Raw genomic sequence first — 20,908 nt, 5'->3', positions numbered from 1 at the left:
TGAATGTGTGTTTGTACATTAGCATTACAGTATTTGCTCATGGGTTACCTGAAACAAAAAGTTACATTTCAAAATATCATTTGAATTGTTTGAACAACGTGTACAGAGTGAGCAGTAGAATTAGCACATGCCTTTTTATGAGCACAGGCTTGTATCAAAATGCTTTTCAATCAACACCAGCCCATTATGATTGGCTCAAATCAACGGGTCATTGATTGGCAGTGGCAGTGAGACCTCTCCAAACAGGTGAAAGTGTTTCAGAGAACAGAGAATGGAACTAACATGAGGTCATACTTAAAATGGTAGAATAGAATCGAAACATTGTTAATGATATCAGTTATCAGATGTTTTAAATGTAAATTAAAAGCCTGTGTATTTTTCTTTCTGCTATTTGACACTTACAGGATGTTGACAGATGGCCCGGGGTTAGGCATTTGATTGGATTATAACAGTCAAGACGTTATCCCTGTGAATCACAAGGTAAGTCCTTTTATTATATGAAATACAGTTTCATATTCAATATGTGACAAGCTATCTGTAGAAGCCATATACTGAATGAACATGTCATATCATGATGTCCTTTGGGTGGTGGGTCATTCTTGATACACACGGGAAACTGTTGAGTGTAAAAAACCCAGCTGCGTTGCGGTTCTTGACACACTCAAACCGGTGTGCCTGCCCCTACTACCATACCCCATTCAAAAGCACTTCAATCTTTTGTCTTGCCTATTCACCCTCTGAATGGCAGACATACACAATCCATGTCTCAATTGTCTCAAGGCTTAAAACCTCTCTGGGGTATGTGGGACGCTAGCGTCCCACTCGCCAACAGCCAGTGAAATAGCAGGGTCCCCAAATTCAAAACAACAAAAATCTCATAATTCAAATTTCTCAAACATACAAGTATTATACACCATTTTAAAGATAAACTTCTCATTAATCCAAACCCAGTGTCCGATTTCAAAAAGGCTTTACGGCGAAAGCATACCATTAGATTATGTTAGCACAGCACCTAGTCAAGAAAAACCACACAGCCATTTTCCAAGCAAGGAGAGGCGTCACAAAAACCAGAAATACAGCTAAAATTAATCACTAACCTTTGACGATCTTCTTCAGATGACACTCCCAGGACTCAATGTTACATAATACATGTATGTTTTGCTCGATAAAGTTCATATTTATATCCAAAAACTCCATTTTACATTGGCTGTAATGTTCAGAAATGTTTTGCCTCCAAAACTACCGGTGAATGAGCACATCAATTTACAGAAATACTCATCATAAACGTTGATAAAATATAGAAGTGTTATGCATAGAATTAAAGATAAACTTCTCCTTAATGCAACCGCTGTGTCAGATTTCAAAAAAGCTTTACACACGGTGTGTCAGTCTATCTACGTCATGGAAAGAGCAGGTGTTCCTAATGTTTTGTACACACAATGTATGTCGGTTTTCTTTCGTTTCACTGTTTCTATTTCAATGTTTTACTTTTCTTAGAATGTTTCGCACACTTGTTGATAATTCGGTATTTAAGTGCAGTAAGTGATTCATTTATTAACAGTAATTAAGTAAGAGCAGCCTCTCAGAGAAAAGGACTTTTCCTATCATCAGTAAGTGATGTATTTGATGTGGTCAGGGAGTGAGTCATATGTGACAGAGTTGCATTGTTGTCTCTGCTCTCTGCATTCATAATTACAGGTTTATTTGTTAAATTGCATCCCAGCTATCTTCAGTGTCAGAGTTATCTTATTTGTGCTTTAAGTCTGTCTGTCTGTCTGTCTGTCTGTCTGTCTGTCTGTCTGTCTGTCTGTCTGTCTGTCTGTCTGTCTGTCTGTCTGTCTGTCTGTCTGTCTGTCTGTCTGTCTGTCTGTCTGTCTGTCTGTCTGTCTGTCTGTCTGTCTGTCGGCATGTGTGCATTATTCTTATAAGCACATTTTTTGATAAATATCGGTGATCAATACGGCCAGCAATAGAAATCCCTCACTGTTTTGCATAAGATAGGAGCAACGTTTTTGCTAACTTACCATCTACTGTAAGGGTATAACCAGATCCCCTCACCCTCAAGTGGATAAGCAAGCAGCCTACACTTCCTTAAGTAGACATGGGTGCAGGCAGGGCTGGGAATATACAAAGAGTTCAATACTATACTGTAATAATATGTGCATACATGAACCCTCTTGAATTATCTTTCAATGAGTAAGTAGATTAATCCTCTCAGTGCACAAATGTGTGCTATGCTTTGTTTTGTCAACTTCTCTTTGATCACGTAACCATAAAAGTACAAACTGACACCATCAATCACAACTATGCACAAACTAAACACTCCTTTCAGTAGATGAGCCAATGCTTTTATTTCACCCAAGCACACTCGAAAGCATGTATGCACCCACAAACTCTCTCTCTTTCTCTCCACCTCTCTCACTTGCTGTTTCCCCTTACAGCAACAGTTGCCATGGCGCCGGTGGGAGAGGTCATGGGGTCATGGGCAGTGTCAGTGTCGAAATCATTCTCTCCAGAGGTCATTGTTTTCTCTCTGCTCTTCCTCCTCCTCTCCATCATCCTCCTCGCCCTCTGCACTATCTGTGGAAGGTCAGTGATAGATTCACTTTATAACATTCTTATTTTGTTCCATTAGAGAAAGCATTTGACGCCTACAGATGGAGGATCTTAATTTAATCACCCTGTAGCAGGATAACTTTACTGCAATGCATGAAATGTAAAACGTGTAGTGTATTTCAGCTTTAAAAATGCTTCTGAAGTTTGTAATTTTCACTTTGAAATTTCAGACTTGTTTTTCCCTTACGAAATATGTATAGACTCCTACAAACATGTAAATTCATTATAATCCACTTAATAATTCACAATTCCTATAGCAGCAGGATTTTTCTCCTGCTGTAGCAAACTGGCTCAAATTAAGATGCTACATATGTATGAGTACTGTACATGACCCTATATGGCATGCTTACAGGAATGAGGTGTAGGTAAATGTATGAATGAAATGTGCATGGTGCTCAGTGCTCCAGGCTACAACTAGTTCATCCCTCCATACAGTACACCACAACCTTAGGTTAAAATTCCAACTCTTTCTGAGATTCTAGAAGACTTTGTCCCATCAACTGGGGCTAAGGAGAGAGTGGTTTTACATCTAAACAATGACGAGAAAAGTATTGTGCCTGTTGTGGCCACGGATTACAGGCAACATCCACATCGAGCTAAAGGCTAGAGCTGCCACTTTCAAAGAGCGTGAGACTAATCCGGACGCTTATAAGAAATCCCGCTATGCCCTCAGACAAACCATCAAACAAGCAAAGCGTCAATACAGGATTAAGATTGAATCCTACTACACCGGCTCTGACGCTCGTCAGATGTGGCAGGGCTTGAAAACTATTACGGACTACAATGGGAAACCCAGACTCGAGCTGCCCAGTGACGCGAGCCTACCAGACGAGCTAAATGCCTTTTATACTGGCTTCGAGGCAAGCAACACTGAAGCATGCACAAGAGCACTAGCTGTTCTGGCTGACTGTGTGACGCTCTCAGTAGCCAATGTGAACAAAACCTCTAAACAGATCAACATTCACAAAGCCGCTGAGCCAGATGGATTACCAGGACGTGTACTTAAAGTATGCGCGGACCAATTGTCAAGTGTCTTCACTGCTATTTTCAACCTCTCCCTGACCGAGTCTGTAATACATACATGTTTCAAGCAGACCATCATAGTCCCTGTGCCCAAAGAAGTGAAGGTAACCTGCCTAAATGATTACCGCCCCATGGCACTCACGTCGGTAGCCATGAAGTGCTTTGAATGGCTGATCATGGCTCACATCAACAGCATCCTCCCGGACACTCAACAGCTTCTGCCCACAAGCCATAAGACTGCTGAACAATTCATAAAATCGTCACCGGACAATTTACATTGACCCCCCCTTCCTTTTGTACACTGCTGCTACTCGCTGTTTGTTTGTTACCTATGCATAGTCACTTCGCCCCTACCTGCATGATTACCTTAATTGGCCTGTACCCCCGCACACTGACTCGGTACCGGTGCCCTATGTATATAGCCTCGTTATTGTTATTCTTATTGTGTTACTTTTTATTTTAGTCTACTTGGTAAATATTTTCTTCTTCTTGAACTGCACTGTTGGTTAAGGGCTTGTAAGTAAGCATTTCACGTAAAGTCTACACTTGCTGTATTCGGCGCATGTGACAAATAAAGTTTGATTTGATTTTGATTTCAGTGTACTTATGGATCATTATCAATGTATGCTTGATCAATGTCATGATACTCTACACCTGAGACATTGTCTTTGAATGTCGTATTGTCTTTTGTCTTGTAGATAATCGTAAACCAAAATATGTCTATCTCAAACGCACGCATGCACACACACACACGCACGCGCACACGCACCCCCACACACACACCCACACACATTCCAGACAGACAGAACGTTCAGGTTTGGTGGCTTCGGGAATTCCTGTGGTATGAGGCATAGGACTCTCTCTTCCCCTCTCTCTACATTACGAAATGACACACTTCAAATAACGTACATAATGTATAGTCCGACTCCACCGGTGAATCACTCAGATACTTCACTCTGTTTATCTTTCTTTTCCGAGCAAGAGAGAGAATATACATACTTTTGTTAGGTTCTGAACAAAGAGTAAAAACTCAAACGGATGACTAGAAAAAGCTTAAACCAAGTTTATTCACCCACTAGGTGCTTCATCTGCAGACACAACATACAAGTCACACAAGCATATGCAGTACTTACAGCTAGGAGTCCCCTCCTTGTATGTCCAAGATAAACACAAATTTTCTGTTGTTTGGCAGAAACTCGGTCGGTTACTCTTACTGGTATTGTCATGGCCCTGCCCAAGTCTAGGACCCTCTTGGGCGTGGAATTGTGTATGAGATAGGACTTTGATCAGATGGTCTTTGAGGTGGGCCCCTTTGGCCCCCCTCCCAGCAGTGTCTTCTCTGCAACTGTTGACCTTAAAGGCTTCCCAAGTGGCGCAGCGGCATAAGGCGTCACTACAGCCCCGGGTTCAATCCCAGGCTGTGTCACAGCTGGCTGTGACCGGGAGACCCATGAGGCGGCGCACAATTGGCCCAGCGTCGTCAGGGTTAGGGGAGGGTTTAGCCGGCCTGGATTTCCATGTCCCATTATGCTCTAGCGACTCCTTGTGGCAGCTGGATGTTGTTTCCTCTTACATATTGGTGCGGCTGGCTTCCGGGTTAAGCGAGCAGTGATGCTTGGCAGGGTAATGTTTTGGAGGACGCATGGCTCTTGACCTTCGTCTCGCCCGAGTCCGAGTTCAAGTAAAATAAATCAATGTAGGCTACAGCAGAACACACATATGAGAATATATACAGTTGAAGTCAAAAGTTTGCGTACACTTTAGCCAAATACATTTAAACTCAGTTTTTCACAATTCCTGACATTTAATCCTTCTTCAAATTCCCTGTCTTAGGTCAGTTGGGATCACCACTTTATTTTAAGAATGTGAAATGTCAGAATAATAGTAGAGAGAATGATTTATTTCAGCTTTTATTTCTTTCATCACATTCCCAGTGGGTCAGAAGTTTACATACACTCAATTAGTATTTGGTAGCATTGCCTTTAAATTGTTTAACTTGGGTAAAATGTTTTGGGTAGCCTTCCACAAGCTTCCCACAATAAGTTGGGTGAATTTTGGCCCATTCCTCCTGACAGAGCTCGTGTAACTGAGTCAGATTTGTAGGCCTCCTTGCGCGCACATGCTTGATTTAATACTGATCGCTTTTATTAGAATGTCTACAGTGTGAACAGTGACATAATTAATAAATCATGCCATGAGAGCTACCAAATCTGGGCAATAGGTGCCGGCACAAACAAAGTCAAATCTGAGAGGTGCCATGTTCCGGCAGGATCCAGCTCAAATTAAGCACTGGACAAGACTGTAACTACCACTTGGATATCACGAAATTGGTGAGAAAAAGGAGTAAAAATACATATATAAAACATAATAATAAACTGTTGTCCTTATCTCGAGTTGAGTTCCAGATCCCTCATTGTCCTGGTTGTCCTCATTGCCCTCGTTGTCCTCATTGCCCTCATTGTCCTGGTCTAACAGGCCTGCCTGTTGGAACTGAGACTAGACTGTTACTCTTTGCCTCCTTCCTTAGAAATATTAATATTCAGCAATAACATGGTTGAACAGAATATTAACTTTGTCTCACTCAGTAACTTACATACCATACACAAAGTTCCTATTCACCCTTCATTGACCCCCAACATATACAAAACGTAATGGCGCCGACGGAGATGACAGCATCTCAACTAGCTCTTAGGAAACTTTGCAGTATTTTGTTTTTAATGTATTATTTTTGACATTATTAGCTCAGGAAATGTTTTGAGTCATTACATACAGCTGGGAAGAACTATTGGATATTTGAGCGACGGTAACTCACTAGAACAAGCAGCATTACGACCAGGAATATGACTTCCCTGGAGCAGATACTTTGTTCACTCTCCCCAGAGCAATTTAACTTATTCCAGAGGCCAACCGAAAACATCGCCTGTGGAGGAGAGGCACTCAAGGCAGCCTGCTGGTTTGATTTACCCACCGCTTCCGAGTATATTACTTGCTAATGCAAGGATTTCTTTCCAGAGAGACATCGGGGCCTGTAACATACTTTGCTTCACGGAAACATGGCTCTCTCGGGATACTCTGTCGGAGGCAGTAAAGCCAACAGGATTCTCAGTACATTGCGCAGACAGGAATAAATATCTCTCTGGGAAGCAGATGGGCGGAGGGGTGTGTTTCATGATTAACGACTCATGGTGTAATTATAGGAACATACAGGATCTCAAGTAATTTTGTTCACCCAACCTTGAATACCTCACAATCAAATGCCGACCATATTATCTCCCACGATAATTCTCCTCCGTCATTACCACGGACGTTTACATCACTCCTCAAGCTGATACCATGACAGCCGTCAAAGAACTTCACTGGACTTTATGCAAACTGGAAACCACATATCCCGAGGCTGCATTTATTGTAGCTGGGAATTTTAACAAAGCAAATTTGAGGACTAGGCTGCCGAAGTTCTATCAACATATCGACTGTACTACTTGCCTTGCTAAGACTCTCGACCATTGCTATTCAAACTTCCGGAATGCTTACAAGGCCCTCCCCCACCCTCCTTTCGGCAAATCTGACCATGACTCCATCTTGCTCCTCCCTTCCTATAGGCAGGAACTCAAACAGGAAGTACCCGTGCTAAGAACTATTCAACGTTGGTCTGAGCAATCGGAATCCATGCTTCATGATTGTTTTGATCACGTGGACTGGGATATGTTCCGGGTAGCTTGCAAAAATAATCTAGACGCATACACGGATACGATGACTGAGTTTATAAGGAAGTGTATAGGAGATGTAGTACCCACTGTGACTATTAAAACCTACCCTAACCAGAGACCGGCGTCTTGCTTCCGGACAGGCTAAACAAATTCTTTGCACGCTTTGAGGATAACACAGTGCCACCGTTGCGGCCTGCTACCAAGGACTGTGGGCTCTCCTTCTCTGTGGCCGACGTGAGTAAAACATTTAAACGTTTTAACCCTCACAAGGCTAACGGCCCAGACGGCATTCCTAGCCGCGTCTCCAGAGCATGCGCAGACGAGCTGGCTGGTGTGTTTACGGGCATATTCAATCTTTCCCTATCCCAGTCTGCTGTCCCCACATGCTTCAAGATGGCCACCATTGTTCCTGTACCCAAGAAGGCAACAGTAACTGAACTTATCGCCCGCAGCACTCACCTCTGTCATCATGAAGTGCTTTCAGAGACTACACAAGGATCATATCACCTCTCCCTTACCTGCCACCCTAGACCTACTTTAATTTGCTTACCGCCCCAATTGATCCACAGACGATGCAATCGCCATCACTCTGCACACTGCCCTATCCCATCAGGACGAGAGGAATATCTATGTAAAAATGCTGTTTATTGACTATAGCTCAGCATTCAACACCATAGTGCCCTCCAAGCTCATCATTAAGCTTGAGGCCCTGGGTCTGAACACCGCCCTGTGCAACTGGGTCCTGGACTTCCTGACGGGCCGCCCCCAGGTGGTGAAGGCAGGAAACATAACCTCCACTCTGCTGATCCTCAACACTGGGGCCCCACAAGGGTGCGTGCTCAGCCCCCTCCTGTACTCCCTGTTCACCCATGACTGTGTGGCCAACCACGCCTCCAACTCAATCATCAAGTTTGCAGATGACACAACAGTAGTGGGCTTGATTACCAATGATGACAAGACAGCCTACAGGGAGGAGGTGAGGGCTCTGGGAGTGTGGTGCCTGGAAAACAACCTCTCACTCAACGTCAAAAAAACAAAGGAGATGATCGTGGACTTCAGGAAACAGCAGAGGGTGCACCCTCTTATCTACATCGACGGGACCGCAGTGAAGAAGGTGGAAAGCTTCAAGTTCATTGGCGTACACATCACTGACAAACTGAAATGGACCACCCAGACAGACAGTGTGGTGAAGGTGCAACAGAGCCTGTTCAACCTCAGGAGGCTAAAGAAATTTGGCTTGTCACCTAAAACCCTCACAAACTTTTACAGATGCACAATTGAAAGCATCCTGTCGGGCTGTATCACCACCTGGTACGGCAACTGCACCACCCGCAACCACAAGGCTCTCCAGAGGGTGGTGCGTTCTGCCCAATGCATTACCAGGGACAAACTACCTGCCCTGCAGGACACCTACACCCGAGCCACTGCCTGTTCACCCCGATATCATCCAGAAGGTACACCCGAGCCACTGCCTGTGCACCCCGATATCATCCAGAAGGCGAGGTCAGTACAGGTGCATCAAAGCTGGGACCGAGAGACTGAAAAACAGCTTCTATATCAAGGCCATCAGACTGTTAAACAGCCATAACTAGCACATTAGAGGCTGCTGCCTATAGGCATAAACTAGAAATCACTGGCCACTTTAAGGAATGGAACATTAGTCACTTTAGTAATGTTTACATATCTGGCATTGCTCATCTCATATGTATATACTGTTTTCTATACTTCTATGGTATCTTAGTCACTTAATAATGTTTACATATCTTGCATTGCTCATCTCATATGTATATACTGTGTTCTATACTATTCTACTGTATCTTAGTCCATTCTGCTCTGACATCGCTCGTCCACATGTATATAGTCTTAATTCAATCCTACTTAGATTTGTGTCTATTGGGTATATGTTGTGTAATTTGTTAGATATTACTTGTTAGATATTACAGCACTGTCAGAGCAAGAAGCGCAAATATTTCGCTATACCCACCATAACATCTGTTAATAACGTGTATGTGACCAATAAAATGTGATTTGTTTTGACATATACATTTCTTATATGTGTAAAGTAATCAATAGGTTCTAGTATAGTAACATGAATAAGTATATTTCAAGCCAGAATCAAACACCTTCAAACAGTGATTTGATAGCACCAAAGTGTGAGTGCAAAAGTTCAAACACAGACTAATATATCATGAACACACCTTAAATACAGGTCTGTTATCAGCAAATAATCACTTTATATACTCTTTAGAGATACTTTTGCTGATATGCATTAGTTAATGGTGAACCACATTTATTGTTTGTGCACTTTATTCTAAAAGTAAATCATTTTTCATGCATTGTTGAATATTGGGGAGTGCACCAAATTCTTTGAAATTCTGTAAGCATCAGTAGATATCTGTTGTACTTGTTCGGATTCTCTAGTTTGTGTTGTGTTCCACAGGCAATCCTTTGAGCTCCAGGACGGTGGTGGGGAGGTGGAGAGAACCCAGTCACGGCTGATGAGAGTGGTGAGAGACAAGACAAGCAACAACAATGACGACAGCTATGTCCTGACCAGGGTTACACAGAAGTCAGTAAGAGAGGAGGTAGGGAGATACGGAGGATGGGAGGAAGCAAGGAAGGTGTAGAAGGGATCAAAGGGTTGAAGAGAGAAGGGAGGGAGGGATGCGGTGGATGGAATCCTTTTGAGAGTACTTTGTCCTGAGACCAATGACAGCGAAATTATGAACCCAGTATACTGTGATGTGTTTTTGATTGACAGGTAAAGTTGGAGGACACCCTGGCCGCCAGGGAGAACCCCATGATCAATGACATCAGAAAAAACGAGAGAGGTGGGAAACCAAACTCTGTGTTTCAGCCGTAAGCGAGGCTACCTCTAGATCTGCCAGAAGGGTTGTCTTACCGTATGTGTTCTGTTTTCATCTCCTCCCTGGTTAGATTTCAGTCCCATTCCTGAAGACAGTGTCCCAGAGCAGCTTCCTGCTGAGCAGGATGGCATCAGGCTCAATCCCTGGAGGAGCCACAGGGTGGCACCAGATCAGCAAGGTACTGCCTTCATCACTCTCTCTGTATCTCCCTACGCATTTCTCCCATGTGTCTTTCACACAAGTGTGGTGGGTAGTGGGTGAGTATTACAGGTGTGTTTTGATGTCCTGCAGGTGATTCTCTAGGTGCCTTGCAGATTGCCAACGGAACCCCTGTGGCCATGATGACTATATCTCCTTCCCCTCCCACCACTGTCGACATCGGTAGGCTACGTCAAATCACCCATGTGCACTTCTCAAACTATCAATCAATCAAATCAAATGTATTTGATATGATTGGATAAGAGCGTCTGCTAAATGGATAAGAGCGTCTGCTAAATAACTAAAATGTAAAGCCCTTTTTACATCAGTCGATGTCACAAAGTGCTATACAGGAACCCAGCCTAAACCCCCAAACAGCAAGCAATGTAGGTGTAGAAGCACGGTGGCTAGGAAAAAAAGGCAGGAACCTAGGAAGAAACCCAGAGAGGAACCAGGCTCTGAGGGGTGGCCAGTCCTCTTCTGGCTGTGCCGGGTGGATATTATAACAGTACATGGCCAAGGTGTTCAAACGTTCATAGATGACCAGCAGGGTCGAATAATAATAATCACAGGGGTTGGAGAGGGTGCAACAGGTCAGCACCTCAGGAGTAAATGTCAGTTGGCTTTTAATAGCTGATCATTCAGAGTTAGAGACAGCAGGTGCGGTAGAGAGAGAGAGAGTCGAAAACAGCAGGTCCGGGACAAGGTAGCACATCCGGTGAATGGGTCAGGGTTCCATAGCCACAGGCAGAAACTAATGGGGCTCAATCTCTCTTTGGCTAAGCTTCAGGTTAAGTGACTCTCCTCTATTATTTACTTATTTTCTCACCTTGTAGGTGACCTGAGGGACGTCCTGAACTTCACACCCGAGCTCCACTCTATACCAGCCCCTATATCCGTGGTGGAAGATGACAGCCCCCTCGTGTCCGTACCCCCACCTGTCTCTTCAGGGAACACCCTGGACACCCCCATCATGAATGTTCTTCACACCCTGGTGCTGGATGCCCCCATCGTGGATTCCCCCATCATGGATTCCCCCATCATGCACAGCCTTGCATCTGTGGATGTCCCCATTGGGAACAGCCTTGAACCTGTTGATATCCCCATTGTGAATGACACTGACCCCCTCAATATCCCCATCGTGAACGACCTTGACCTCCTGGAGGCCCCTGCAGAATTCAGCTCCAACTTTATCGCTCAGCTTGAAGAAGAGGGTCAGGTGGAGGGTAAGGACCAGAGGCCTTTCCTGGGGGTCCAACCCAAGCACACCTATGAGATTTTTGGGGAGCTCACTCCTGATGAACCCTCTGTGGAAGTGGACCTGACAACCCCAGGCTATCAAACCATAGCTGAACTGGTCCACGAATCAACCACACAGCCTGACAATGACACAACCATGGTCACAATGCCATCGGACCTGGCAAGCCCAGACTATGAGATCATAGGTGAACTGGTCCAGCAATTGAGCGCAACCACACTGCCTGACAATGAGCCAATAAAAACTACAGGCACAGACCCGGGGGAGGGGCTTGACCTGACAAGCCCTCTCTCATTGGTGGAGGAGGTAGAGGATGGTTTGAGTGACAGGGGGTGGAATCCAATGTACGCCAGGGTGAGCAGGAAGCTTAGTAAGTGCCCTACCCCACCCCCTGTGCCTCCGCCAGAGGACGAGGAAGAGGAGGAATCTTTACCTCCATTACCGGAAAGAAGTGGAGAGATGGAGGAATGATCATCGTAGAATATCCCTTCAGACTTTTAAAAAGCACTGCAAATTTGTGTTATGTACTCAATGCTATTTGTATTTATATGCAGTGCATTCAGAAAGTATTCAGACCCCTTGACTTTTTCAACATTTTGTTATGTTACAGCTTTATTCTAAAATGGCTTAAATAGTTTTTTTCCCCTCATCAATCTACACACAATACCCCATAATGACAAAGCAAAATCAGGTTTGTAGAAATGCTTGTAAATGTATTCAAAATAAAAAACGGAGATATCACATTTACATAAGTCTTCAGACCCTTTACTTAGTACTTTGTTGAAGTACCTTTGGCAGCAATTACAGCCTCAAGTCTTCTTGGGTATGAAGCTACAAGCTTGGCACACCTGTATTTGGGAAGTTCCTACGATTATTTTCTGCAGATCCTCTCAAGCTCTGTCAGGTTAGATTGGGAGTATCGCTGCACAGCTATTTTCAGGACTCTCCAGAGATGTTCGATCGGGTTCAAGTCCGGGCTCTGGCTGGGCCACTCAAGGACATTCAGAGACTTGTCCCGGAGCCACTCCTGCGTTGTCTTGGCTGTGTGCTTAGGGTCGTTGTCCTGTTGGAAGGTGAACCTTTGCGCCAGTATGAGGTCCTGACTAGTCTCCGATCCTGACTAGTCTCCCAGTCCCTGCAGCTGAAAAACATCCCCACAATATGATGCTGCCACCACCATGCTTCACCATAGGGATGGTGCTGGGTTTCCTCCAGACGTGATGCTTGGCATTCAGGCCAAAGAGTTCAATCTTGGTTTCATCAGATCAGAGAATCTTGTTTCTCATAGTCTGAGAGTCCTTTAGGTGCGTTTTGGCAAACTCCAAGTGGGCTGTCATGTGCCTTTTACTGAGGAGTGGCTTCCATCTGGCCACTCTACCATAAAGGCTTCATTGGTTGATTGATTGAGTTTATTTTATTTTTACAGGGACAGTGCACATTAATCAACGTTTCAGTAAAAGTGCCGGTTTTAGCCAGCCGGCTAATTTTCGACCGCAGTCCCTGGGCAGGTTATTAGGTTATTTTCAACCGCAGTCCCTGGGCAGGTGGTGTGCTGCAGAGATGGTTGTCCTTCTGGAAGGTTCTCCCATCTTCACAGAGGAACTGTGGAACTCTGTCAGTGACCATCGGGTTCTTGGTCACCTCCCTGATCAAGGAAGGCCCTTCTCCCCGATTGCTCAGTTTGGCTGGGCGGCCAGCTCTAGGAAGAGATGGAGGACACTGTGTTCTTAGGGACGTTCAATTCTGCAGAAATGTTTTGGTACACTTCTCCAGATCTGCCTTGACACAATCCTGTCTCGAAGCTCTATGGACAATTTCTTCGACCTCATGGCTTGGTTTTTTCTCTGACATGCACTGTCAACTGTGGGACCACCGACGCTAGATGCCCACCCGGACACTCCCCTATAGAGTCAGGCTTTGAGGCCGGAGTCCGCACCTTTGGGGGGGGGGGGGGTTGGGGGTACTGTCACGCCCTGACTATAGAGAGCCGTTTTTTTCTCTATTTTGGTTAGATCGGGGTGTGACTAGGGTGGGTGATCTAGTATGTTTATGTCTATGTTGGCCTGGTATGGTTCCCAATCAGAGGCAGCTGTTTATCGTTGTCTCTGATTGGGGATCATATTTAGGCAGCTATTTCCCTACTGTGTTTTGTGGGATCTTGTTTTGAGTTAGTGCATGTAGCACCTCTGAAGTCACGGTTTGTTGTTTCTTTATTTGTTTTGTTCAAAGTTTCACTTAATAAAATATGTGGAACTCAGAGCACGCTGCGCCTTGGTCCGTCTCTCCACACAGCTGTGACAGGTGCATTCTTAATAAATCATGCATGTATATTAATACATTAAATTGACATCAACACAATATAATAGCCATAGCTAGTTTATTTATTTATTCAAAGCTTTCCATGTGAGAGGTATAATAAATCATTTAAATGTTTTTTATTTTATTTAACTAGGCAAGTCAGTTAAGAACAAATTGTTATTTACAATGACGGCCTACCCCGGCCAAACCCTAACGATGCTGGGCCAATTGTGCATTGCCCTATGGGACTCCCAATCACGGCTGGTTGTGATACAGCCTGGAATCAAACCAAGGTCTGTAGTGATGCTTCTAGCACTGAGATGCAGTGCCTTAGACAGCTGCACCACTCGGGAGTTCATCCCACTTGGGATTTATGGACTATGTAAATCTGTGTTGTAAAATGTCTATTTTCATTATTAGAACATATAAGCAGATTGAATTATAAGAGGACAGATGTAATAAACAGTATTTAGTACATCCTGTTGACCACCATTTACTACGAAATACTACATTGCAAATCTCTACCTCATTAATTCCCTCAACCATTGAGGGAGTGAATGTCACAATCTGAAATTAAGCCACTTTGGAAATATCACATTGTGGAAGGGACAAATTCAACACATATATCAGTGTTCCAATTCAATATATTGCGTGTAAATGGGTATGTGTGCAGATGCAATTCCTGTATCTCACCACAGTGGGGTAGTAGAACTGAAGATCTGTGACTGGATTTCTCTCTTTCAGTGGAAAGTGAGTTGCCAAAAAAGGGGCCACATTGAGCTCCTCTAAAATCCTGCTGCCAATTCATCACGTGAGGCAGGTGGAGCGGAGCGCCACCAATATCCAAGAGATTTGCATGCAAATCTGTTATTTCCTGTCACAATAAGATATATAATATATCATATCCAAACTGTAACTGTGCAATAGATGAAGCGAAGCAATAGCGTTATCAATGTTGCATACTGTTAACCGGGTTATTTTGTAACAGGCAGGCAGACATGCAAAGTGTTGTTATATTGCAGAGCGATGACTAGCTAGTTTACTCCATAACAGTATACTCGACTACAGTGGCCTTCTGTGCAAAGAGCTAAAGATATCGGAAGTAGCCATACACTGATCATAACCCAAATGTTATAAAGTTTGTGTATGTGGCTCAAACCTCATTTCTCGGATTGGTTATAAGTGCATTCAATGTGTTGCCAGTGTAGTGTACTGGTTTCGATGCATATGAGCTTTGTTGATTGAGTTTGGCCAGTCAATATCTGAATTTTAAAATCACCACTGCTGCTGTATATTCCTTCTGAGGAAGGGTGGAAAGACCGCAGGAATTGTGGTCAGGAAATGAAACATAAATACACAAATCTAGCACATACCTTTCAAAAGTAGGCATGGAGAGAAAAAATATGCCTTTCCTTCTACTAGTATAGCATGCCCATAAGCCTTGTGGAAATGAGTACAACGTCCTTCAGCTGTTTTACTCTAACATTATGCAACAGTAAGAATACAAAACCACAAGTACATTGCTCAATGACAAATATTTGTAAGACCGTGGAAAGAATTGTTTCTTCAGCATTATTGTGGTCCGATTTGATGCTGAATTCCACATGGACATGGCTGGTTCTGTCTATTAGCCATTGACAGACATAACCATGGAGATAATTCATAGTTTAGTAAATTAGTTGGTGGTGGGTGCCCTGCATGGTGCTGCAAATGCAGTATTGATTTTCAACTGACTGAAACAGCACCTATCATCAATTCATAACAACAAAACAACTCTTTGGTTCAAAAGTTATCCTGCCATTTTAGACTTTAAAGCGGCAATATGTACATTTTGGGGCGACCCGACCAAATTCACATAGAAATTTGTGTCATAGATCTGTCATTGTCATCGAAAGCAAGTCTAAGGAGTGGTAGATCTGTTCTATTTGCGCCAATTCTATGCTTCCCGTTCTTTAGTTTAGTTTTCGTGTCTTTTACTTGCGGTTTTGTACAGCTTCAAACAGCTGAAAATACTATATTTGTGGTTAAGGAAAATATATTTCACAGCGATTTAGATGGTAAAATGATTCCTTACACTAAACTTGCTTGTTTTGACACATAAACTGCAATTAGGCGAACTATTAGAATTTTAGCAACATAGTACATCTTTAAAATGAGCAATGTGCTTCTCCAAAAGTGAATGCAGGAAATGTGAGCAGGTTGCCACCAGTCTCTCCTGTGGGGTCAACTAAACTCTCTCTCTATGGTCTCCATCAGGTCCACTTCTGATCCATCATACAGGATGACGGGCATGGAAAGAGAGGGGCCATGGCTATCGTCAGGGACTCTGGGAAGGAACGGAGAGATATGTCCAAAATTGTTAGAACAAGAAATTGACTTGCAGAGAGGGTTTCAGAAATGGTCCTAGATTAAAGCAATAGTTTTATAGATGAAACTTTGGACCAAATTGTGATGCGTAATGAATACAGTCAGTGTGTAATGTGCACCATAGAGGCAATACAGCCTAGGCCTATTTCACAATAACTTCAAAGTGTAATTCAATATTTAATCATCATCTTTTTATATAGCATTTTCTCATGTTGAAAAGTATCTTTATAAATTAGCCACAATAAAGCAGTTGTTTGCAAGTGGTTTATGACATGTAACTAATCTGATCTGCCCAAAAGTTTGGTATTTTGTTATGCTCAAGGTGAATTTGATCTTGCCCGATCGGCGGTTACTTACGAGTCTGATTCTGTGCTAGGCACTGACTTCACACAAGTCCCCTTTGTCAAGAAGTCCTGTTGAGAGTTTTGACAATAGAGCTGTCAGAGAACACCATACAGTTCCTTCAGAAAGTATTCACACCCCTTGACTTTTTCCACATTTTGTTGTGTTACAGCCTCAAATTAAAATGGATAACATTTAGATTTTGTTTCACTGATCTACACACAATACCCCATAATGGCAAAGTGGAATTATGTTCTTACATTTTTTTACAAATTATGCAGAGCAATATGCAGAAATTGCTCTGCCATATCCTGGTTGCTAAAATCCTAATAGTTTGCCTAATTTCAGTCTATGTGACAAAACAAGCAATGTATAGTGTAGAGAATCATTGTGCCATCTAAACTGCTGTGAAATATGTTTTCAATAATCAAAAATATTGTATTTTCAGCTAGTGTACAAAACTGCAAGTAAAAGACGCAAAAAGGAAACTTAAGAATGGGAAGAATAGAAATAGCACACACAGAACAGATCTACCGCTTCATAAACTTGTTTTCAATGAGAATGACAGATCTATAACACACTTTCTATGTGAATTTGGTCAGGTCGCCCAAAAAGTTACGTTTCAGCTTTAACAAGTCACATAATAAGTTGTATTGACTCACTCTGTGTGCAATAATAGTGTTTAACATGATTTTTAAATGACTACCTCATCTCTGTACCCCACACATACAATTATATGTAATGTCCCTAAGTCGACTGGTGAATTTCAAGCACAGATTCAACCACAAAGACCAATAAGGTTTTCTTATGGTTCGCAAAGAAGAACACCTTCTTGGTAGATGGGTAAAAAAAAGCACACTTTGAATATCCCTTTCAGCATGATGCAGTTATTAATTTTACACTTTGGATGGTGTATCCATACACCCAGTCACCGCAAAGATACAGGAATCTTTCCTAAAGAGAAAGGAAACCGCTCAGGGATTTCACCATGAGGCCAATGTCGATTTTAAAACAGTTACAGAGTTTAATGGCTGTGATAGGAGATAACTGAGGATGGATCAACAACATTGTAGTTCATCAACAATACTAACATAAATTACAGAGTGAAAAGAAGGAAGCCTGTACATAATACAAATATTCCGAAACATGCATCCTGTTTGCAATAAGGCAAAAAATTGGCAAAGAAATGTACTTTTTGTCCTGAATACAAAGTGTTATATTTGGGGCAAATCCAATCCAACACAACACATCACTGAGTACCACTCTTCATATTTTCAAGAATTGTGGTGCCTGCATCATGTTATGAGTATGCTTGTCATCGGCAAGAACTACGGAGTTTCTAGGATAAAAAGAAACGGAATAAAGCTAAGCACAGGCAAAATCTTAGAGGAAAACCTGGTTCAGTCTGCTTTCCAACAGACACTGGGAGACAAATTCACCGTTCAGCAGGACAATAACCTAAAACACAAGGCCAAATATACACTGGAGTTGTTACCAAGACGACATTGAATGTTCTTGAATGGCCTAGTTACAGTTTTGACTTAAATCGGCTTGGAAATCTATGGCAAGAGTTGAAAAAAATATATATCGCGATTGTTTTGTTTATTTCACCTTTATTTAACCAGGTAGGCCAGTTGAGAACAAGTTTTCATTTACAACTGTGACCTGGCCAAGATAAAGCAAAGCAGTGCGACAAAAACAACAACACAGAGTTACACATGGGATAAACAAACGTACAGTTAATAACACAATAGAAAATCTGTATACAGTGTGTGCAAATGAAGTAAGGAGGTAAGGCAATAAATAGGCCATAGTGGCGAAGTAATTACAAAAAATGTCTGTCTAGCAATGATCAACAACCAACTTGACAGAGCTTGACAAATTTTTTAAAGAAAGATTTGTCAATATTGTTCAATCCAGGTGTGCAAAGTTCTTCGAGATTTACCCAGAAGGACTCACAGCTGTAATCGCTGCCAAATATGATTGTAACATGTATTGGCTCAGGGGGTTGAATACTTATCTAATCAAAATATATTCGATTATATATATTTTCAATTAATAACATTTTTTTTTTAAAACATTTCTTCCACTTTGACATTACAGAGAATTTTCTGTAGATCATTCACACAAAAAATGACAATTGAATCCATTTTAATCCCACTTTGTAACACAACAACATTTGTCAAGGGGTGTGAATACTTTCTGAAAGCACTGTATATGGTTTGCAGAAAACTTTACAATAAAAACATTTAATCGGTTACCAATGCCATTGTTTAAGTAATTTTAACATTTTATATAACAGAAAATAATAAATCAAATGCTGTCAATTTCATTATGCTCGTCCATCACCACTGATCAGAATGAACTAAAATAATATTCTTACATTTTCCTGAGTGCCGCTTGGGAACTGAATGTGTGTATCTTTGGAAAAGTGGTGAAAGACATTCTTGTCCTTGTTGATGACTCCTACAGAACCGTTATATGGACAATGTGCCCCCGTCCCTTCCGACAACTCGGAACTTTGCAAGTGAGGGGTTGAATTGAAATCGCTTTCATTGTAGACCCGTCTGGAATGACAGAATCCATTCGAGTCTGACCCGATTAAAAGCATCTTTGCAAAAGTTTTCCTTTTGGAACGCAATTCCCGATTGTCATATTCCTCTAGAACCCGGTACAGTTCCACATCAATGTCATCGTCCTCTGCTGAAAATTCCGAGTCGTGTCCTTCACTGTGGCAGTCTAGTTGTTGCGTTATGTTTCGTGACTGATTTAAGTTCGTCAATTTGGGTTTCTTCAATAGTTTGAACAAGTGACTTTCCTCTTTCGAAACATGGGCTGTGTTGTCATCTCTTTTGAATGCTTTTATCTCGTTGACACTCGCAGGTGCAACCTTCTTTCCTCGACTACTACCGCTACCCATGTTTTTGTTGTCCCTTGGCACCAGGCTGTAAAAATGTACAAGGCACAGCAAAGGCACGCTCCCATTGCCAGTTCCCGTTGCCCCCCCACCAAGTAATCCAATAACTCAGAAGTTAGGTCAAAAATTAACTTGCCTCACTCAATAGATCACGAAAAAAATTGGTTCACTTACGCACTGTGGGGAAAGCGGTCCTTCTGTCTGTGGCGCAATGGAATCATACAAACGCAAATAAAAAGTGTGGAATAATTTGATTCAATCTAGACGTCTACCCGTTGCTTGCAAAACGCAGTCAAGCCATCCGCGCTTCAGCCTCCTCCTGAATTTGTGTGCGCGAGTACACAACACTTTACGGTATCAAGTATTTCCTGACTGATTCGGATGCGCTCTCATGCGCAGTCAGGTAGAGAGATACAGTAGGTACTGTACAAATTATTCCAAGCAAACAGTTTGAAGCACATTTATTCAATATTCGTTTTATTAATTTTCGGCCTTATCAAAAGTGACTTTGATATTATGGGTAGAGTGAGGCTGCAAAGGCTGCAGAAGCCTACCAGGGTGCTGTTTGCCAAATGTTAAATTGCGAAAGCAAAATGTGTTCACAGTCATGACACACAAATACAGTAGACACACACACTCAAGCACTCACAACATTTTAAACTTTGATTGACCCCTATGTCCAAAAAAATCACAGTAAAAATGTCTGGTATACTTTTTTTGAGATGTGTGCGACTAGTAGATCATTAATCTAGTGTGATGACATTGCATCGCATAAGAGGCCTAGTGCTAAGCAACTAAGTGAAATTATTTGAATCCCATTTCATGAAAAAAAATTGTGAGCGCAATGCACAGTTTCTGTAGAGATAAATCAGATCAAGCTGGAACTGTGCAATGTAGTAGAGAGTTGTAGTTTCCAACAGGCCAATATTCAACATAGTTTAGCGCCCAAAGCCTGGTAATTAACTTAGTTACAATGACCATAATCCGTTGCGTGCCTACTTGTCTGGTCTGTGTGGTGCAGACAATAGAAATGATAGAGGCCTCTGGTGGCCAAAAGGCCATTTAAGCATTGGTAGCCCCATTAAGGGCTTCCTCCATGCTTCTGCCATTTTAAAGTAGTCAACTGGGTGCGGATTCCTTTGGGTTGTAGCCTCAATGGCGCTGCCCATGCTGTCACAGACGCTATAATGGCACAGATATTAAGATGAGTCCTCTATATATCTCTATGGTGCAGTCATAGCCGGAGAGAAGAGACAGAAGAAAGCCAATCTAGAGGGATAGAGATCAGCTGCTTTGTGAGGTATCTCTACCTGAA

General features: G+C 42.5%; 1 protein-coding gene and 2 long non-coding RNA genes across 4 annotated transcripts; 1 reads left to right on the top strand and 2 right to left on the bottom strand.

Moving 5' to 3' along the window:
• Positions 1-2,323: 2,323 nt before the first annotated feature.
• Positions 2,324-5,166, bottom strand: LOC123742474 (uncharacterized). The gene is made up of 2 exons (XR_006769650.2): positions 4,773-5,166; positions 2,324-2,580 (listed from the first exon to the last, which is right to left on the bottom strand). It is a non-coding gene; the product is annotated as an uncharacterized LOC123742474 (long non-coding RNA).
• Positions 2,453-12,421, top strand: LOC106601354 (uncharacterized). Of its 2 annotated transcripts, none has more exons than XM_045717153.2 (6): positions 2,453-2,589; positions 9,787-9,853; positions 10,108-10,177; positions 10,284-10,391; positions 10,505-10,594; positions 11,248-12,421. In XM_045717153.2, the coding sequence occupies exons 1-6, from the start codon at positions 2,453-2,455 to the stop codon at positions 12,138-12,140; spliced, it is 1,365 nt and encodes a 454-aa protein (XP_045573109.2). In that variant the 3' UTR covers positions 12,141-12,421. The 2 variants fall into 2 exon arrangements, with proteins under 2 accessions (XP_045573109.2, XP_045573104.2); XM_045717148.2 differs by having other exon boundaries at positions 9,787-9,931.
• Positions 12,422-14,029: 1,608 nt separating this feature from the next.
• Positions 14,030-19,891, bottom strand: LOC106601376 (uncharacterized). The gene is made up of 3 exons (XR_014391949.1): positions 19,060-19,891; positions 16,692-16,747; positions 14,030-16,293 (listed from the first exon to the last, which is right to left on the bottom strand). It is a non-coding gene; the product is annotated as an uncharacterized LOC106601376 (long non-coding RNA).
• Positions 19,892-20,908: the final 1,017 nt, after the last annotated feature.

Source organism: Salmo salar, chromosome 01 (genome assembly GCF_965601325.2).
Source record: "Salmo salar chromosome 01, fSalSal1, whole genome shotgun sequence".
Taxonomy (NCBI): Eukaryota; Metazoa; Chordata; class Actinopteri; order Salmoniformes; family Salmonidae; genus Salmo; species Salmo salar.
The sequence above is the reverse complement of the archived record's forward strand: the minus strand, read 5'-3'. Positions and strand labels throughout refer to the sequence as shown.